The sequence below is a fragment of the Pholis gunnellus genome, assembly GCF_910591455.1.
Source record: "Pholis gunnellus genome assembly, chromosome: 11".
Lineage (NCBI taxonomy): Eukaryota > Metazoa > Chordata > Actinopteri > Perciformes > Pholidae > Pholis > Pholis gunnellus.
In genome coordinates, this window is record NC_136538.1 from 16,445,738 (window position 1) to 16,465,408 (window position 19,671).

At 43.4% G+C, this 19,671-nt stretch overlaps 1 protein-coding gene across 1 annotated transcript in view; it reads left to right on the forward strand.

Annotated features, from left to right (window-relative positions):
• adam12b (ADAM metallopeptidase domain 12b) overlaps window positions 1-19,671 on the forward strand; it is a gene marked incomplete at its 5' end in the record, with an annotated part of 64,243 nt that overhangs the window by 38,049 nt on the left and 6,523 nt on the right. Inside the window, 10 exons of the mRNA XM_079168977.1 lie at window positions 361-509; window positions 8,622-8,799; window positions 11,186-11,275; window positions 12,698-12,893; window positions 12,985-13,093; window positions 13,549-13,747; window positions 15,394-15,471; window positions 17,354-17,462; window positions 17,744-17,930; window positions 18,774-18,882. Of these exons, the coding sequence (XP_079025103.1) occupies window positions 361-509; window positions 8,622-8,799; window positions 11,186-11,275; window positions 12,698-12,893; window positions 12,985-13,093; window positions 13,549-13,747; window positions 15,394-15,471; window positions 17,354-17,462; window positions 17,744-17,930; window positions 18,774-18,882 (1,404 nt within the window). The remainder of the gene's footprint in view (window positions 1-360; window positions 510-8,621; window positions 8,800-11,185; window positions 11,276-12,697; window positions 12,894-12,984; window positions 13,094-13,548; window positions 13,748-15,393; window positions 15,472-17,353; window positions 17,463-17,743; window positions 17,931-18,773; window positions 18,883-19,671) is intronic.

The following is a 19,671-nucleotide window of genomic DNA, read 5'->3' on the forward strand; positions in this document are numbered from 1 at the left end:
TAGCTCGGCTCAAAGCTTACTCGAGTAACTAGAAGTGCAAAATTAATTAAATTTGAACAAAATCGCAACATGGTCTCCTGCAATTATCAAATCTTGGGAGGCACAATATCTGTTAACGGCAAAATGCGTTTCAAAATACCATTTATAATTAAATAGTGTCATGCTGCACAGACGTCCTGTCCTACACATCGTACTCTCCAGACTTAAGAAAACATCTTTGTTTGGTACAGATCCCTGCAAAAATCATAATGATGTAAAAGTTATAATTACCTCTAATATTGTAAATCATATTGCAATGTCAGTCATTACAGACGACTAACACGTTCTCATGTTCCGGTGTGTCCCGTTGTCCCGTTGCAGGATCACTCCGAGAACCCGCTGGGGGCAGCGGTGACTTTGGCACACGAGCTCGGACACAATTTTGGGATGAACCACGACACCCCAGAGCGCGGCTGTGGCTGCAGGATGACCGTTGATCGTGGAGGCTGCATCATGACCCCCTCCACAGGGTGAGACTTTTTTTCATACAAAACGGTTTCAATGTTGAGATTACGAGCTTCACGATTTAGTAGACGAATGTGATATTAGCGTTTATACTGCTGGACTATTTAAAATCATTAGCTCAAAGGTTTAAAACCAGGACACGTTTGTCTCTGTTGTGGGTGCAATGATTTAGAGCTGTTAAGGTTTTTAATTACCCTTTAAAAACCTTGTTCCACACAGCTAAGAGATTCAAATATCTGCCAGTGTAACTTTTCTGAATGAATTCGGTCGCCTCTTCTAACTTATACAGTCAAAAAGAGACAGCTCCACAGGTTGGATCAGTTTCATCCGTCCATCGTTTGTGTTGTCGTGCGAGAGGAGGTTCAGACACACACGCACAGTTGGGCCTGAGACTAAAGCAGCTGCTCTAGCATTCAGCTCGTGTTGCCTGGGATGCTGAGATAACGCCGCTTCTGCAAGTGATGGACTCTGTGACTGTTAGTAAACAGCGAGCCGATAAGGCGAACCCAGAGCGCAATACCAGACTTCTGGTCCGGTGCCAGTCTGGTTTGTCTGATGAGGAATCCTGCAAGCCACCGATGAATGTGGTCAGGAACGATTCCACGGCACTGTGAGGAAGACAAAGACTAAAGGCTGAAAGACACAGTTGTTATTCAAATATTTTATTGAGTTCTTCAAAATACAAATCAAAGAAACCGCTCACACGGACCCACCCACCACACACAGACCAACCCTAGCTTACATCTGTCTCACACACTAATGATCTCGCTGGGGTGAAATCATGCACGTTAGTGCTGGTGGTCGATGATTTATGAGGAATGAACATCGACGAATCATCCAGGGATCTGTATCAAGATCGTCTTAAGTATGTTATGCATTTTAAATAACTATCGGCTGATGAATATGTGTGGATGAAAGACAGATGACAACAGGCTCAATGTATAGAAATGTAGAAACGGGTAAATATAGTTGTGAGCAGTTTATTTTCTATTAGATTAACAACAATCTTGTAAGTCTTACAAGCTGACTTTGTTAGAGCAATGAGCAAGATACATAACATTAAACACTGACATTAAAAGTAGACTTTAGCCGTCTTCATAAATCAGCAGAGAGATACAGTAGAAGAAAACCACAGTAGTGAGTTCATCCTTTAAAAATGCCACGAATCCAGAACAAAAAGCACATCAATAATGTAACTATCTACGGACAAGACGTGTCCCAGACAAACTAGAATGACCTTTTACAGTACAAGTAGAACACAGGCAGGGGAGGGACTGTCAAAAACTGGCAATTGTGAGCTCATCCTGCTGTACTCATGTTCTAATATTTTACACCACTGGATTTATGCAGTGTAGTATCTACATACGCACTCTGCATAGCGACATGACGACTTTTTAGCTCATCGCCAGCCCAAAGATATCGAAATGATGTCATGCGGAGCGTTTAGAAAAATGACTGCATGATCTAAATAGATGACAAATGGGTCACGCTGTCATTGAATTCTTGACCACAGAATAGGTTTCTTTTAGGCACCGTCTGCTGTTTAATTATGAGAGCGGACACATTAATAGTTGAGAGGTCATTAGTGACCTTTCATTCTGAAACTCGCTCCTCCATAATAAATGAGATGAATCCATACACAGCGGGACACGCTGACATTTTGCCTGGCAATCTTCTCCGATTCCAAGTATCAATATTTCCCTATTTAATTATCAATATTTGAACTGTGCATTGCTCACTGCAGTCTGTCTGTTTGTACTCAGTGAAGGTGATTAATGGAGCTCACTGATTTATGACGGTGTCGATCACTCAAACAATCAAGTCGACTAACTCAGCATTTCATTTCATAACATTTCTGTTAACCAGCCGTTTCATTTTCAACTCTAGTCCTTTGACAACATGTTGGACAGTGAGTCCACAGACCCTTCACGTCTTTCCAGCTCCTTGTTTCGGTTTTTGCTGTCCATAACTTTTACCTTAAAAAAATCAATTTAAACTCATAAATCTCACATCTCCTTCCTTTGTTTTGACGTTTGACGTGAAGCAATGTTGTTGTAGATGATATCAGTCAAACTATGAGCCGTGGAGCTCTTAGTCTGAAGTTTTCATGGTAAAAATTCCAGCTCAAAAGATGAAAATTATGACTTTACCCAAGTTCAAGCTCGACGTAGCCAGTCATCTCCCAAATAATGAATTTCCTGAACTATCGCCCCAAATTCACAAAACCAATAATTTCATAAACCAATCTAGAACTCATTCCCCCTATCACAGATCTGGTTTCTGTTATATATAAATGTATAAATATATAATATATGAGCATCTTCCTTTGACTCTCAGCACAGATGCATTCAGAATGTTAAACACATTGTTGTAAGGGGGTGTAGCTCCTTTGACTGTGTGTTTGGAATATTCCCAGTTTAGACTTGCTAATGGAGGAGAGGACGGGCTGCATCTAAATGACGTGATTATCAGTGACGCTGCCAGCTGCAATCAGGGGCGGGGGTGCACCGAGGATGAGAGGTGCTTTATGCCTGGATGGACAGGCGGAGCGAGGAAGCGCTGGCTTTATTTGTCTTTTATCTCCCTCAGTGGTGCAGCAGGAATAGAAACACAAAGAGAGATAGCGGTGGGATTGAGAGACAAACAGGAGAAAGATGACAATGAAGGAATTGTTTAGGTACACATGGACGTCTATGACAGGCGTGTGAGGCCGTGAAGTCTGGCCACGAGAGATTTCATAACAATGAGGGGAAATTTGAGGGACGGGGGGGGGGGGGGGGGGGGGCGAGGAACAAAGTTCAAAGTTGGACATTTTGGAAGTAGAGATTTCTTTTAGAAAGTTGAGCTAAGAGTTGCATCATGTGATCGAGGGCAGAGAGCTCAAAAGCACTTTCCTGTGTCTGTCCGTGTTACCGGGGAAGAAAGGTGAAGCCCAGCAGGGAGCTGTGTGGCTGGACTTTGAGGCCAAGAGGTGAATCTTTCCTTTTGTCAACAGAGTATGAAATGGCTTGTGAGTCTTGTTATTTCCTCGTCGAAATGACAGAGTGCAAGTGAGGTGAGGAGGTACAAAATGTCATAATCTGAGGACATTCTGCTGAGAAGAAGTGGGGAAGAGCTAGTTAGCTCGCCGCTGTGTAAACGTTTGCGGTGAATTTAGCCCGTGTTTTGCTTTTCCTTCCTCATATTTAATCAGCGAAGGCTCCTGCCAGTGTTGCAGCCTAACATTTACCTAAAGGTCAGACATGTCTCTCCTGCTTAGCTTGGACTAAATGCATGTCGGTCTCTGGAGCAGCTTAGAGAGCAGAAGAGACAGCCTGATGTCAGCCTACAAATAGAAAAGCCCTCCATAGCCCTCATTTGACCAACGCGTCTACTGTTTCGTCCTCGTCTGGAACCGCTGGCCTCACGTGCCGAGAACATCAAAGTGACAGGAATCATCTGCACGGCACGTACGGCTTTAGATCCGGGAGAATCTGCCCGGTGCACAAGGAGACTGTTTCTCTGCATCTCAGGACAGTGTAAGGGCTCGGGCAGATGTTTTTAACCGAGAGGATGTCTTTATGTTGTTTTTCCTCTGCTGTTGTCTTTAATTTTGTGACATTAAAAGTATTTTTACAGTCCATTATCTGAGAATGAAGGCCTCCAGTTATCATTATGAATGTATAGGCTCTATTACTACAGTATAAGTATGTCCCTGTTTTGTTTATCATGTGTGGAGACGATCACACATATATGTGTGACGCGATACTCATTCCTGCCACTTGTGTCGCACTGTTAAACTGACCTGTAGATGGCGGTAATGGATCAAGATATGCAGCAATACGCCAACAAAGAGAGGGAAGAAGAAGCCTGCACGGTAAACATCGATGAAAACAATGCTGGATTCAAAATACTTTTTTTATTGGCTTTCAAATGCTTTCAAACACTAAACACTGAAACAAACTTTGTTTTTGTATATAAGAGAACTCCAGGGCAGCCCTTTAACCACATCCCCCTTTCTAAAAACAATCTACACACATGGCAACATGGTAGAGGGTAGAGGTCGTTCTCCATTAAGCGTTACCGAATGAAAATGGCCATGTTTGAAATCTTAGATTTGATGATGAAGGAGATGGCCGGTAAAAAGCAGAGCCGGTGACGTTTGATGTTTTCCTCTGTTTCTGTGATTTGGCAGCGACACTCACCGCACCAAAACATCGTCCTCCGACAGTATCACAGACGTATGAGGCTGTAAGACACCGTGTGTTATTTCACATATTTGCCTTTCGAACGTTGCCACCAGACTGAGAAGAACTTTTGTGCTCAGACAAATTAGTTCCACCCCAGCAAACTCCACCTGGAGAGGGTGCAGGGCTTTATGCTAATATTATCCAGGGAAACCTACACTCTCTGCTCTGCTCATTTCCTGAACAGTAGAGCAGCCGTGTGGTCTCAGCTGTGATACAACAGAGCGTTGTCTATTGCAGACTGAGGCTGATTTATGGTGCGTCTTTCTGTAGGTTTATCGAAAACACTGGTGGTGCCAAGTTGATCGCGGTTGTTGACTTTGAGCCTTTTAATTTATTTCGACTGAGATATTGCCCTTAAATACAGCGTTTCAATCTAGCTGTGGTCTCACCGAAGGTACACAATTTAACTGCATACAAACAAAACAATACTACAGGCCCTGATAACCATGTTTTCCAATTTCATTTTTACTATGAGTGATGGGGTCCTACATGACAACAGCATTTTCTGCCAAGGTTGGAACAGCTTTGACAGTTTTACGATGTATTACAGTTCACCAACAAGCCAACGTCCTGTTGCATTGCTCATTGCACTTAAACATTCTCCATCCTTCCATAGTCAGCGTCTGCGTAACAAACCAAGTGAACAGTAATTTAATGTTGTCTCTTCCTGTTCCTATAATGTCATTTACGTCCTCCCCCTGAAAGCCCCGGACGCTCAGCCGATGGCACACATTTGTGCTCATCAGTGTCGGAACAGTAAGCTCCTGTGGTGTATCTGCTCATTGTCATGAAGAACTGAACCAGACGGTGGACGACTTAGAAGCTATTAGAAGATGTTCTAGCGTCCCTAGGACCCCTCGCGAGGCCGACACTGCACCTGTTACCTGGAGGGACGTCGGCGGCGTAGTTAGCGGTGCGGCTGATTTATCAAAGCTATATTCACACAGTGGTCACATTGGACATCAGTTAAAAGAAAGTTCATTTCGATTTAAATTGAAATGGAGTCTTGGCTCCCGCCATGGCTCTTTTAGGTTCCCTGTGCTACAAAGAAAAAGCATATAAATGACAGAGCACATCTTAATGGCTCACTGTGTTGAATTGGTTTAAAATGTAATTTCCATCATTCAAAGACCAATCAGTAATATCACATTACTTTCTCATCTTTTGGGAGTCGGCTTCACTCAACTTTGGCATTTACTGGCATATTTTGTTCCAATTTTACATCATGAAACATAAAAGAGGGCTGTAGAATCGAACTGTGATAGTGAACACATGCTTGGACAGGTTAACCCTGAAAATAAAGTGTGATTTTGGTTTATGCTGAAAGGGTTTTAGAAGATAAATCATTAGTCTGCAAAAGGGAGTTAACCCAAAGCAAAGGCGTAAACGTAGCAATGACTCTATCTGTATCCATTGGATCTTGTTAATACTTTTCATGTGGGTCTGATTTTCCTCCGTGACGATGTCTCCAACTAACAACCGTCCCAACCGTTACCATTAATGCCGCTTTATTGAGAACAGACTTAGTTTACCCCTCATACACATTCCAGCCCCTCATGCAGATCCCAAAGCACGCCAGTGTTTTGTTATCAGCGGCAGCCATTGCTACTTTCAAGGGACTCTGTAGTTTGATCTGTATAGTCTGTTTATCCTTTGATTTTGTGCTGGAGTACCCACCCAGAGGGCAGCAATGCTGTTTCTCTCTCTGTGTGTGTGTGTTACGGTGGTAAAAAAAAGACTCTTAACAAGTGGATTATGGGAGCAGAAGGGGACAGGCAGGAACAGGTAGATTGGCTTTTGGTCAATGACAGATGAAAGCAGCCGACACTCAAAGGTGGACAGTCTGAGTGAAGTGGTTGCAACGGTTGAAGAGGATGTTTTTCTGTGTTTCATGTTCTCTGGAAATCTGTGTTCTCTTGAACAAAAAAAAAAAGCGGATTTATTTCCCGTTGAATGCTTCCATCTTTATCTCCAGTCACTACAGTCGGCTTCACTATAGTTGCACTAACAGCAGTGAAATATCCATGCAGTTGCAGCAGCCAAATCCCCCTCAGGCAAAGGCAAAGCATCACATACAAACCTCCCTCTCCGTCCGACGAACAACATATTCTGTGTAATGTCGAATTTTCACAAATGTGCCCCGTCAAGCATTAAGCTTAGCAGACAGTCTCCACGCCGTGTTGCGTTCGGAGAGACCCCCAGTCGGTCTACTGCTGCATACGTACGTGTATTCACGTCTGATGTAAAGATTTTCAAGTATCCGATACCAGCTGACTCTGTGCCACGTCTGCCCATCTTCTCTGATAGCCATAGCGCCTCCTTTTGAAGCAGGGCCGGATTCCCATTGTGCCCGTGTGAGCTAAAGCGTTCCTGTGTCAGATCTCCTGCGAGGCTGCTCTTGTTTGTGAGCTGGCATGAAGCACGATGTCAGAGGGTTGGTGGAGTCGCTATACTGTGCACTGTGTTGTAGTTCTGTATGTCCTGGGACTTGTGCGTCATGCTGCCTGTATGTTTAGAGACACGGGCCTGAGAGGAGGTTAAGTTCAGCGGCGGGTTTAGAAACATTTTAAAGGAGGGAACCAGATTGTTCATTCGGTGTGAGAAATGAACGCCAAATAAACAACTTTATTATTATACTACTACTACTTCTACTATTCTAATATGAAATACTGCCAATAGATAGCTGTTATTTGTAACTCCAAATGCCCTACAGTCATGGATCGATTATGAGACAAAGGGTCCCTGAACACAGAAGTGTAAAAGTCCCCCCCCATCCCACCCACATAGGAGCAGGACATCCAGACTGAGAGAGACACAAAACAACCTCTATCGAAGGCTTCACGTCTCTTTGAAGGCATTTTGCGCTTGTGGTTGTATTACTTCACTGTGTGGTTGTTTAGGTTAAGCAGTCAATGATTAGGTTCCTCCCTTTCTCCCTTGCTTTTAGCCGTTTTGTACTTGTTGTTGTTGTTGTTGTTGTTTTTGCACCTCTTTCTGATAGTTTAGGGGCCCCGGGCACCCTTCTGGCCCCACATCTAGTAAAGCAACAAGATGTCTGCCATTAGCTTGGTGCATGAAGTTATTCTTTCCTCTTCCGATGCATAGATTGTTTTCCATCCCTTTATTCATGCCTCAGTGTCTTTTCTTCTGTTTCTGTCCCCCCCCCCCCTCTGTATAATTCTGTTTCTTTCGCCTACTTATTATTTTTGTTTATCACTCCCCCCCCCCTCCCCCTCTCTCTCTCTCCCTATTTATTTTTGGTCCTTGCCCCCCCCCCCCCCCCCCTCAGGCTTCACAGCTGTTAAAGGCATATCACAAAGTTTCATCTTTAAAGTCATAAAATGTTCTCGTTTTCAATACAAAATCCAATTTCTTTCCTCACTAAATTAGACATTAGTCAGCCCTTCAGGTGAGCGATACCAGGGAGTGAAATGAATGTGTTAGAAATGATGATGGTTTTCGGTCTATCAAGGTTTCACGTACACACACAAGTCATCCACATCCCACATACCCCTCCTCACGCTCTTCCCTCCAGTCAGTTGCTTGGAAAATGGTCTCGGTGGTGCCGGGATATGCCTCCCGAAAATGTAGCTGCCAGAGAAAATGGTTCTGTACACTTTTGAAGGCCGTTTATGAACCAAGTGGGATTGGAAATCTATTGACCTGGAGCTCATGCAGCACAATGTTAGTAGACCATTACATTTGTGTGAATAGGCCTCTTGAATGCTGACATCGAACAAAGGTTCCACTGAAAGCCTTGTCCGTGTTCAGGCTAATCATTGTGGTAAAAGCACACGGTGCAGGATTTCTTTAGCACGCCATTCAGTCTTTTCATGTCTCTTCGTGCCTTTCATTTCAGTCAACCTTGTTCCTCCATTCTTCTCGTAGGTACCCATTCCCAACAGTGTTCAGTACGTGCAGCAAGAAGGACCTCGCTGCCAGTCTGGAGAAAGGCGTGGGCATGTGTCTGGACAACATGCCGGAGGTCAAGGTGCTCTACGGTGGCCAGAAGTGCGGCAACGGCTACGTGGAGGAGGGGGAAGAGTGTGACTGCGGAGAGGCGGAGGTAAGACGGAGACCAGAGGCCGTCATCTTGACTTGCTTCAGTGGTTCAGTGGAGTGGGTCAGTCTCCTACTCTGTGGGCAGCGCTGGGCAGCTCTGTGTTACTATGTGAAACAGTGTGGAACACAGGAAATGCCTTTTCTGGATAAACAAAAGTTAAAACACAAAAGCAGTTCAGAAAATCAATATCATGTCTTTGGTGACTCAAGAGTCAGCGAAGTGTAGTTAATGTGATTCAGAAGAAGTCTATGGGTGGTCCAAACAAACAAGGCTGGTTTTTATTATGGTTCTCATTTCTACTTACAGTAAACCGCCCCCTCAAATCAATATATAAATACTCAAATCTGAAGAAGAAAGGAATACAACCATGGACTTTTCTAACTTAATACGTCCCATACGAAATCTGTTGTCTAAAGAAAACAACACTAACTGTCCTGTGAGCAATCATCCAGAACCACTGAACGTCTCAACAGTTCCCTCAGAGCCCCCAACAAACCACAACAAGCTTCAAGTTGAACTTTCTGTTGACATTGACGTTGGGTTTTGGGCTTAAAGGCATAAAAAAAGAAAACCTAAAAGCTCAGCAAATCACCCGAGGCCTCCATTATATGTGTTTTATTTACATCACACCTTCTCTCAGTCTCCCGACATGTGCGGAGCAGTGCTTTGACAGGCTGCCACGCTGGATGGCACACGCCCCTGTTGAAGGCCCATTAATCAAACCACTGTCCAACTGTGTGACAAAGGAAACAAACACAAATGTACTCGGGTCGAGGCTGAAATAAGCTTTCTTTGGCTGTGCCACCCAAAGAACTGGGCACGCTCCGATGCGTGAATCCACCCACACGTACTTTGTTTCTGGCTCGCGCGCAGCGTTAGGGCACCTTGGTGAAGGGAAGGGAAGTGAGAATCCCGTGTGGGAAGGAAGCGGATCTCACTCAAGGCAGCTGTGTGGAGATTTGATGATGAATATATCTAGACTCAAAATCTCTTGAGGCTCATGGAGTTCCTGGAGAATTTTAGACTTTAGATTAAAAAAAATGCTCGTTTGTCCATTCAACATTTAAAGCCTTTAAATATGTATTGGAATTTACGATGATATAAGACAGAGAAAAACAGCAAATCCTCTCATTTGAGAAGCTAGAACCACCGAACATTTGGCATTTTTGCTTGAACAGCAACGACTTTTTAAAACTTTTGACTGATTAATTGATTGTTTGAGCTCTACATCTGACACATATTGACCAAATTGATTATATGCTTCTCAAATCTGAATCCATTCGAAGACAGACAGACAGACAGACAGACAGACAGACAGACAGACAGACAGACAGACAGACAGACAGACAGACAGACAGACAGACAGACAGACATTACATTTGACCACCAACGGACCAAATGTATGATTTACATTTGCCCACTCCGTCTCCGCCTGCTTGCCCCTCCGTAACCTCCACGGTGTTACCTCAAAGGGCCTGCTTGTTTTCTTTCTGCCGGCCCACTTAAACCGAGAGATGAAACAACCTTTTTCTCTCCTCTTTAAACAACAGGCTTACGTCAGGGCCAAGAGGTAAACAGCCAAACCGCACGTCAACAGAAAATTAGACGTCCTCCAAAGCCAGCTGCCTCCAGTTCCCGGCCCTTCAACGCATCGTGTCATTACCTTAGAGCCCCACGAGCGAAACAGCCACGCTGAGAGAAGATAAATGCTAGTGAGGGTTGTGTTCTGCGTGATAGTGCCGTGTGCGAAACCACTCGGAAAACAAAGCTGATGTGTTTTGGCATCTAATAGAAGATAAACATTGCAACACCCTCCCTGAAGTCTTTTAAAGCATGACTCCCCTTTCGACTCCTCCTTATGTATCCTCTCTCCTCTTTCCGCTTTCTGCCAGCAGCCAGCTGATCTTGTCATTATGTTGAAGTGACTACAATCCCTGCCTCTTAAAGGGCTTTCAAATCCCACTCCTGCCCCTGTCCACTATACCCTAATAGTCAACTCTGCCACAGGTTTTCCACTATCTACATCAAATCAGAGCTGAAGATCTTAACACACACCCTCCCAACTGCTAAACACAATTTCTATCGTTTGCTCCTCTGCTTCATGGCTTCTCACTATTTGAACCCCGCATGGGTCATCATTACACACACGCCTCTTTGAGTCCAAAGGTCTCCAGAATTCCCAAATCCAGAACACATGTGCTTCGGTAAAAATGTCTTCATTCAAAGGTCTCCGGGTCAGAGAAGAATGGGCGGGGATCCCCGGACAGGAAGTCCGCTCCTTTGACCTGGAAGTCTTGATCTGACAGGGAAACAGCTGGGAGAGAAACTCCTGAGCGGTGATCGGGTCCACATGTTGTTAACTATTTTGTTTTTGTTTCTCGTATCCCAGGAATGTATGAACCCATGCTGCAATGCCACCACATGCACCCTCAAGGGAGACGCCGTGTGTGCACACGGACAGTGCTGTGAAGACTGCAGGGTAAGACGTTTCATGCAGGCAGTCTTTCTCACTCAATGAATTGATGAATGAATGAATGAAATGTATTGATACAGCGCTTTTCACAGACTAAACAGTCACAAAGTGCTTAACAGAGCAGAAATTTAAAAGCATAAAAAACACAATGTGGCCATAGGGCCAATAATTTACATATACACATACAAACTAAACAAAATAAAAAATTTTTTAAAAGCAGGGCTACCCAAACGCCAGTCTGAAAAGGTGCGTTTTGAGCAGGTTTTTAAAAATGTTTTCAGAAATCTGCAAGGCGTAGAGTTGCCGGCAGAGCATTCCACAGCCTCGGTGCTACTGAAACAAAAGCTCGGTCACCACGGGTTTTAAAGTGTGTACGTGGAACTGACAGAAGACCTGAGGCGTTTGACCTGAGAGTGCGGGCGGGTGAATAGGGGTGAAGAAGATCAGCTACGTATGCAGGAGCTTGACCGCGACGTGCTCTGTAAGTGATGGTGAGAATTTTGAAGTGTATCCTGAAAGCTACAGGGAGCCAGTGGAGAGATCGGAGTACGGGGGTGATGTGAGACCGTCGATTTGTCCTGGTGAGCAATCTGGCTGCAGCGTTTTGGATGACCTGCAAGCGGTTAAGGGCAGATACACAGATATGCCATTTTGAATGCCCTTTTCACATTTTCATAGCTGAAAAAGTTCTGAAATTTTACTTTTTCTTCTCCTCTGAATATTACACAAACCATTTTTCATTGCAAAACCCAACTCCAAGATTCAAAACTTTCTAAAATGTCGGTTAGGTTATTAAAAAACTCATAATAGTGTCCCCTTGTGTATCATTTTATATACAATACAGATTTACATATTAAGGCAACTTACCTGCACTTAATACAAAAATGAATAATGAATTAAAAATTATGATAAATGATTTTAATCATAAATTATGTTGGAAACCACACTTAGTAAATAATGTAAAAACAAAATAGTCTAAAACCAGTGCAATGTTATACAAAACTAAAGATATCCCGAATCGTACTTTACCTATTGTGTGTAGTTTTTGGAGAAACAACAAATCTAATCCAATTGTATGCTACAGATGAGAGCTGTAAATATTGTAAATCCATTGTTATGCATTTATTTTTATGCGTGTTCTTTTTGGAAAATTGTCATTAAGTATCGAATAGTTCTGCAGTGGAGCTACGTCTGTGGGAAGTCAACACCAAACAATATAACATCAGCAGTGGATATAAAACAACACAAAAAAAGATTGATGGGATGCCATTACAGATACCGCATTGCTGCTTTATTCATAACAGTCCTGAACAGAACACTGAACCAAAGACATTGACTTTAACAGACAGACAAAGTCAGTCATGTTGCAGATTCTATCTCTGAAAGAGCTTACTGTACTGTACTGTACTGTACTGTATGTGTCCACAGCTGAAACCGGCTGGCACCATGTGTCGGGAGACCAGTAACTCCTGTGACCTGCCAGAGTTTTGTACCGGTGCCAACCCTTACTGCCCAGCCAACGTGTATCTGCATGACGGGCACGCGTGCCACAGCGTCGAAGGCTACTGCTACAACGGCATCTGCCAGACTCACGAGCAACAGTGCATCACCCTGTGGGGACCAGGTAAATCAATGGCCGCCAATAAGATGGACTGTGTACATCCTTCACTTCATTTCGGTGGTTATATTTTGTATTTTTTTTGTTTTACGTGTAGGAGCCAAGCCGGCCCCTGGGATATGCTTCGAGAGAGTCAACTCTGCAGGGGATCCTTACGGGAATTGTGGGAAGGACTCCAAAGGCTCTTTTGCCAAATGTGATGCGAGGTAAGACTCTGCAGCTCCACTGATGTGGTGGAGGTGCAGGGAACTGATTAGCTTAAGTGGTGTCATTAGCAATCTTCATTACGTTGTGGAATCTGACATGTGATCTTCAAACAAAAGTTTACATGGCTGAGAAATGTAATTTGAGGAAGATAGCAGCTTATTACGGTCTAGGAAAGCGTTCATGAATAATTTCACGCTTTTCTTGTCGGCTAATTGTTCTAAAGACCTTCTCCCTGTAATCAAGCTCTTTGCTAACTGATGTAATTGCTTTAATGACCGGAGGACTGAAGCACTACATCTCTCTTCAGCAGTCTTTCATCAGTCTGTACAGTTACTTATCTTTGTCCGTGATTGACAGGCGTTAATGTGTGAAGCTTAATTGATTAAGCGTTTTTATAATGTGCCTTCCAATGTTTGTGCGCGTGTGTGTTTCCGTTTGTGTGTGTTTCATGCAGGGATGCAAAGTGTGGTAAAATTCAGTGCCAGGGAGGAGCCAACCGGCCAGTGATCGGAACAAACGCCGTTTCCATCGAAACCAACATCCCGCTACAGGAAGGAGGGCGCATTCTGTGTCGGGGAACGCATGTTTATCTGGGCGATGACATGCCGGATCCTGGACTGGTGCTGGCTGGTACAAAGTGCGGAGACGGCACGGTGAGTGCTCAGTTTATCATTTCATTTGTAAAGAGACATTTTAAAGAGGTTGTTTTGAAGTAGCACGGACGCTGCTCAAGACTCACCTATGAATAGGTGTTTATATTCAATTTATATATTTTCTGATTGCTCACTTCGTTACTGTGCAATCTCTTTCTGTAGCTGTTACGTTGTTGTGTATTGCCCTGTAACCACAGCATGCAGCTATAGTAGTTGTCCTCTTGACACGTTAAAAGGCTGATATCTGTATGAGCCTATTGTAATATTCCTTTGGATGCTGAGTAAAGAGTACTGCAGTACAGAGCAACGGCATGGACAGAGTGGTTGCCCTTCCTAAAGAGAAGGGCTAATAAAGTTAACTCCCAAGTGAATCCAGTGATCCATATATACACGTCATGCCGAGGGCTGGACAAGACCCTTATGGCAACCCGTTATTTTATTAGCTGTGCCTCTCAACGTTTCTCCTTCTATGTGCTGCCCTCAGAAACACTCTCTCACCACACCAGTGACAGCAAGGCCCTTTTTTCTGCCAAGAATGAGGCAGAGAAAGAGCTTTGGCCTGGAGCACTTGCCTCCTTAATTGTCTCTCCATATGAGGTTACAAGATCTGTTCTCAGTCCTGCATCAATGGCAAATTGGCAAGTGGTCGTGAGGGCGTATGGTATGAGGCTCGTATGGGCAATGTTACCAACTTCCTCTGCGGTTTTATATCAATAAGTAAAAAGATAAACATCGTTTTTTTTATAGCAACTCTGTAGCAGCTGTGCAGACTTTAGAAGTTAGCTTCCCTGTGCAGAACTTCAGTAATGAAGTGTTCACTGGCCTTGATACTTTCCTCATAGTACCAGGTGAACTGTTGTTGGAGTAAATACTCCACACACCTCCCTGGTGGACATTTTTAAAATCCAGTTGCGCAAGACATTGTCCTTTCTCCCCATTTCCTGTAACACAGAAAATATTACACAAGTGTTGACACATGGGCCCGGACCTGTCCAGATACACATGGTGTCTCCTCAGTAATTCTCACCACTGGACGATTGACCAGACCTTGTGAGGGCTGTGCTATTCTAGAAAGAGAACTACTTTTACACAACGTGCTGTCAGACTTGTTCAGCTTTAGACTACGGAACCAATCTGTGGTGTCTCACAGTCCTACAAGTCCTCATACGCTTTGTCCGTTTCCTGAAGCGACTTGCCCTTGGAGCTAAGAAGCCTTTGGGCCGGTTGCCAGGTCAGGTTGTCTCTGCAAAATGTGAATGAGCTGCACACATTATCTAGAAATGTTGCTGGCCTGCCGGTGGGTCTTTGTCATGGACCTTTGTTGGCTTTCTATTTTCCTTGCTTATCAGGGCGTTACGTTGGCTTGGCCCACACAGCAGTGGCAAACTGTGGAAAGATGAAAGCTCAGAGCTGCTTTGCCTAATACAGGCCTTATTTTCTACATAAAAGCAACAGCTACCGTTGCCAGTTCTATGTTTTTGTTTGTTTGTAGGGGATTCGCAACATATTGTCTACTAAAGTCGTGCACGTAAAATATGAGATATTATCCAACGGTTCACACTTCCTCTCAGTTTTTGTGTTCGTCTTTATTGGCTCTCAAATCCTCTGCCTCTTATGAATACCTAATGATGCTTTCCTCTTTAAAGGTGTGCCTGAATCGCCGGTGCCAGAATGTCAGTGTCTTTGGTGTGCATGAGTGCTCTGGGAAGTGCAATGGACGTGGGGTGAGTGCAAAGTATCCACAAGCTTAATAATCTGTGTTGAATAAAACACTGTAGCCTGTGAAACTCTGTTTATCTATTTAGCCACTGTTTGACCAACTCTGAAGACTCTTTTATTGCCATATAATTGCACATAATAGCAGAGCAACCGTGTATTTACTTCACGGCCTGTGAGTCATGGCAGATACTCCTATTTTTTAGTACAATCGATCTTCATTGTCCCACGATGGTCAAATCAATCCCACTTAGCAGCTTCATTCATGTTCTACTTAAGCTGTTGTTCATCATCTTCTGGCTGTACAGTGCAGCACTGCAGGGACGAACCTGCAATTGGTAGTTCAGCCTAAAAGTAACACTTCCTGCCAAGAAATGATCACCCTTCTCTCTTATCAATACATCAACAGAGGGTACGTTTATGTTTTATTTAATTTGTTGCTGAGCTTTCAGAATCGAAACACTCACCGGGGGCTAGTTTAGCTCACGGTAAACTCTGATCTTCATCGTCAGTTTACTGCGCAGAGCTTATATACAAGGAGAAACCAAACCTGTGATTCTAAACATTGTGTGTTTCTTCAGCTTTTTCATATTATCCTTGAACCAAATGAGTCCCGTCAATAGAAAATAATGTAGTTATGCTGCCAGTGGATGGGCTCGCCGCAATAACAATAATCACATAGAAAGTACTCTGCGAGAGAATTGAAGTATAGAGAAATAGTTTCCCATTGAGAGGACATGAGCTGCATCTCCCCCCCCCCCCTGCAGAAATATCTCCCAAATCAATTTGTCCGTCATTTTCTCAAACACCTCACAGTACGAGACCTGACTGGAAAAATAGTGATTATCTGAATTTACTTTGGTTTAAAGAATGTTGTTTGCCTGCAAGGCAACTCAATTTATCTTGCCAGGCATGTATTGACTGTAGACAAGTGCATTAGTATCTGCTGAATGTTTGTTGCTTTTATCAGCTAGACATCTTCAAAAAGTGTCGTCTTTTCTGATTTATAAAAGATGTTGATATGAGGAACTGAAGACAGAGCCTGTGTGTGTGTGTGTGTGTCATCTAATACGGTAATCAGCGACTGATTGCAGTTAACATTTCAAATATATTTAGATATCCTCACACATGGAAAAATGACTTTTACAAATATGCATAGATTGATATAAAATGTCTTTGTATATTTGTTTTTTGGATGCATCTGTAGTTCAAGAGGATTTTAAAGAATTAGATGACTAGTGATTTCACATTTAGAGTTTATCCAGAGATTGTTTCCTTGTTCATATTTTCTATACTGTTGTAACATTTCCCTTCACACACACACACACACACTCAAAATCATACCTCCCTGTGAGCCCCCCCAAGTGCTTCTTAACCCCGTCACCCGGTGAAGGAGTGTCCATGGCCAGGAGGCAAGTGAAGGCACTTGACTGCACGTCTGTGCTAAATGTAACCCCCCCCCCCCCCCACAGCCGTACAACTCCCCCTGCACTGCCGTCCCCCTCCGTCCTCCCTCCGTCCTCCCTCCGACTGACAGCTGCACTGCTTTACTTCACCGGGGGAATCCTCCTGGACCGAAACTTCTGCACTGGAGACCCCGAGGCTTTGCGGGATGGACTCTCCCATGCAACATGTTTTATCTATTATGACTCTTGCAGAGCCAGTGTCCCCTCATATTGGAAGCCACTTAGACTAACTGAACGAGAGTGGTTTATCCATGAAAAATAAACCAATTCAGTTTTATTCGTGTTACTTACGGATAGAACCATACATCATGTATATCTGGAGTTTAGCCGGTAGGAATACAAATGCCTTTCCGCGCTATTTTATGCAGGACAAAAGGAGTATCAATATAGTATGTAATATACGACAAAACTGCCTTGTTTGCAGGTGTGCAACAACAAGAAGAACTGCCACTGTGAGGCACACAGGGCCCCGCCGTTCTGCGAGGAAGCGGGCTTCGGTGGTAGCATTGACAGCGGGCCAATGAGACTGGCAGGTAATGTGGACAATTTCATTTCTGTCCTCACTCATCTAGACATCACTTTCTTGCCAAGTCAATACTGGATTGATGTGTGTTTTGGACTGGAATGTGACTTTCCTATAATAACACAACTCCCCTTCCACCCAGCGATGCATTACCCTGTGTGCAGTCCGTAGCTTTGAAAGAGAAAGAAAATGAGTTTCAGTCCTTGGAGTGATTTGAATCACAAACTGTGCTGCTGACTGTGGCCCAGTGGTAACAGCCTTTGCGTTGTGTCCTTTCATTCTGTGCTGTAGATGTGCGTGTGTGTGTATTAATGTGCGTGTTGTCATATATGGCATCAGCCGACAGTGTGGTCATTACTGTGGCAATCCTGGTCACCCTGGTCAGCCTTCTGGTGACCGTCATCGTCATCTTTCTGAGGAGGAAGACTCTGCTGCGCCTCCTCTTCGCCAACAAGAAGAGCACCTTGGAGAAATTCAGGTGACCCGACTCTTCACGACACAAAACAAAGAGCTAGTGAGGCGCGATTGGGGCTCAGTGTCGCGTGGAGCGGCTGTTCAGAAAGTTAGATTATCGGATTAACACTTAATGTTCAGTTCTTGCTCCTGCTGTCTTGTTTTAAAGTTAAATTGTTACATTATTTTAGTGCTGTAGCTCACTAACCTTTTTCCTGGAAGCAACATCTTACAGTTTGGCTGCTACGTCTTATCTTCACTTCATTGATACTTTCTATATATCTAAACAAGCCTGTAGTTTCAATTATGATCAGCTGAGAAACACAACAGTTAAAGTCGTGATTATAATTACATTAATAGCATATTAACATATAAATGTATACAGTAAAAGATAAATAGTTTGAGCCTTTTAAAGCCTCTAAAAACATGTCATTTATGTTTTTCTCTATCACATGAACTATTTGTGACTAAATAAGCATGGATCAAAGGTAAAGTTGGAAAAAACATCATTAGATAACGTCTATGAAGAGTTTAATGCTGGAAAGCCCAGCTAGTCATTCGGACCGTGTGATGAGTTCATCACATTTGATTGACAGTGGCCAACCAACGGTCACCTGATCCAAATGTTGTTTTTACTGAAGCTTTTCATTTCTTATTCATGAGCAACATTTTAAACATGGGGGAGAAACAGGCCTATATTTTCAAGATTTCTTTTTGAGAAAAACAAAAATGTGTATTTTTCATCACAGTTAAACTTTGTGAATATACCAGAAATGTAATCTAAATATAGCTGGAATGTTTAAGGTAAGAAACAAGTGAGCAACATGAAAACAAACACATGACACCAGCACTTCTGTTCTTCTTCTAGATCTGTGGAGGCCAACAGGCCGACCAGCCCCATCAGGACTCAGTCCGTGTACAGACCCACCCCGCAGCGCAAGCCTCCACCCAAACCCTCTGGAGCCAACATTTATAAGGTGAAAATATCTGTTGCTGCAGTAATGTGTATCGCCGGTTACTTTATCTTCATAGACAGCCGTATATTCGCTGCATATGTGTGTGTTTGTCTGCCCATTTGATTAGATTTATTTCATAATCACACACTATTGGATCGCCAACCTCCAAGCTCTGGTTTAGAGCTGTCATGCTTCCAGGCTTTTTCACAAAACAAGATTTCGGGTAATTGATTCAGCCTCACTGTATATATATATATATATATATATATATATATATATCTTTCTCTGAGAAATATTAATTACAGCACTTTTGTTGACAGGAGGCACAGGAACTGTAATTGAGCGATCGCTCCATTTAAATGAGACTCAGGATGTTGTTATTTGAGCCTCTTTAATGCGCTGTGTGCGATAAAGATTGTTTTAATGAGCAGAGCTGATTGATTCAGGCGGAGCAAGAAGGTAGGTCTTGATTTGTTTGTTGGAAATGATAAGCACAACGGAAGATTAACTTTCATTTATATGTACGTGACAAGACTAAGGCATTTATATCCACGAGTGTGTGCATGTGGAAGTGATTTCTGCAGCAACTCTGTATACAAGTTCTATTTGTTATGATAGTTGAGCTTAGACGTTCATCCAGTTCATGATGATTAGTATTCTGTCCACCAGAAAAACAGCCTTTCTGTTCTTATTATGGTGACAGCTTCAGCCACTCGCTGATGTCCAGATGTCACTCAACATTCCTCTTAGAGCACGTGTGGGTGTGTGTGTGTGTGCGTGTGTAGGTGTGTGTGTGTGTGTGTGTGTTGT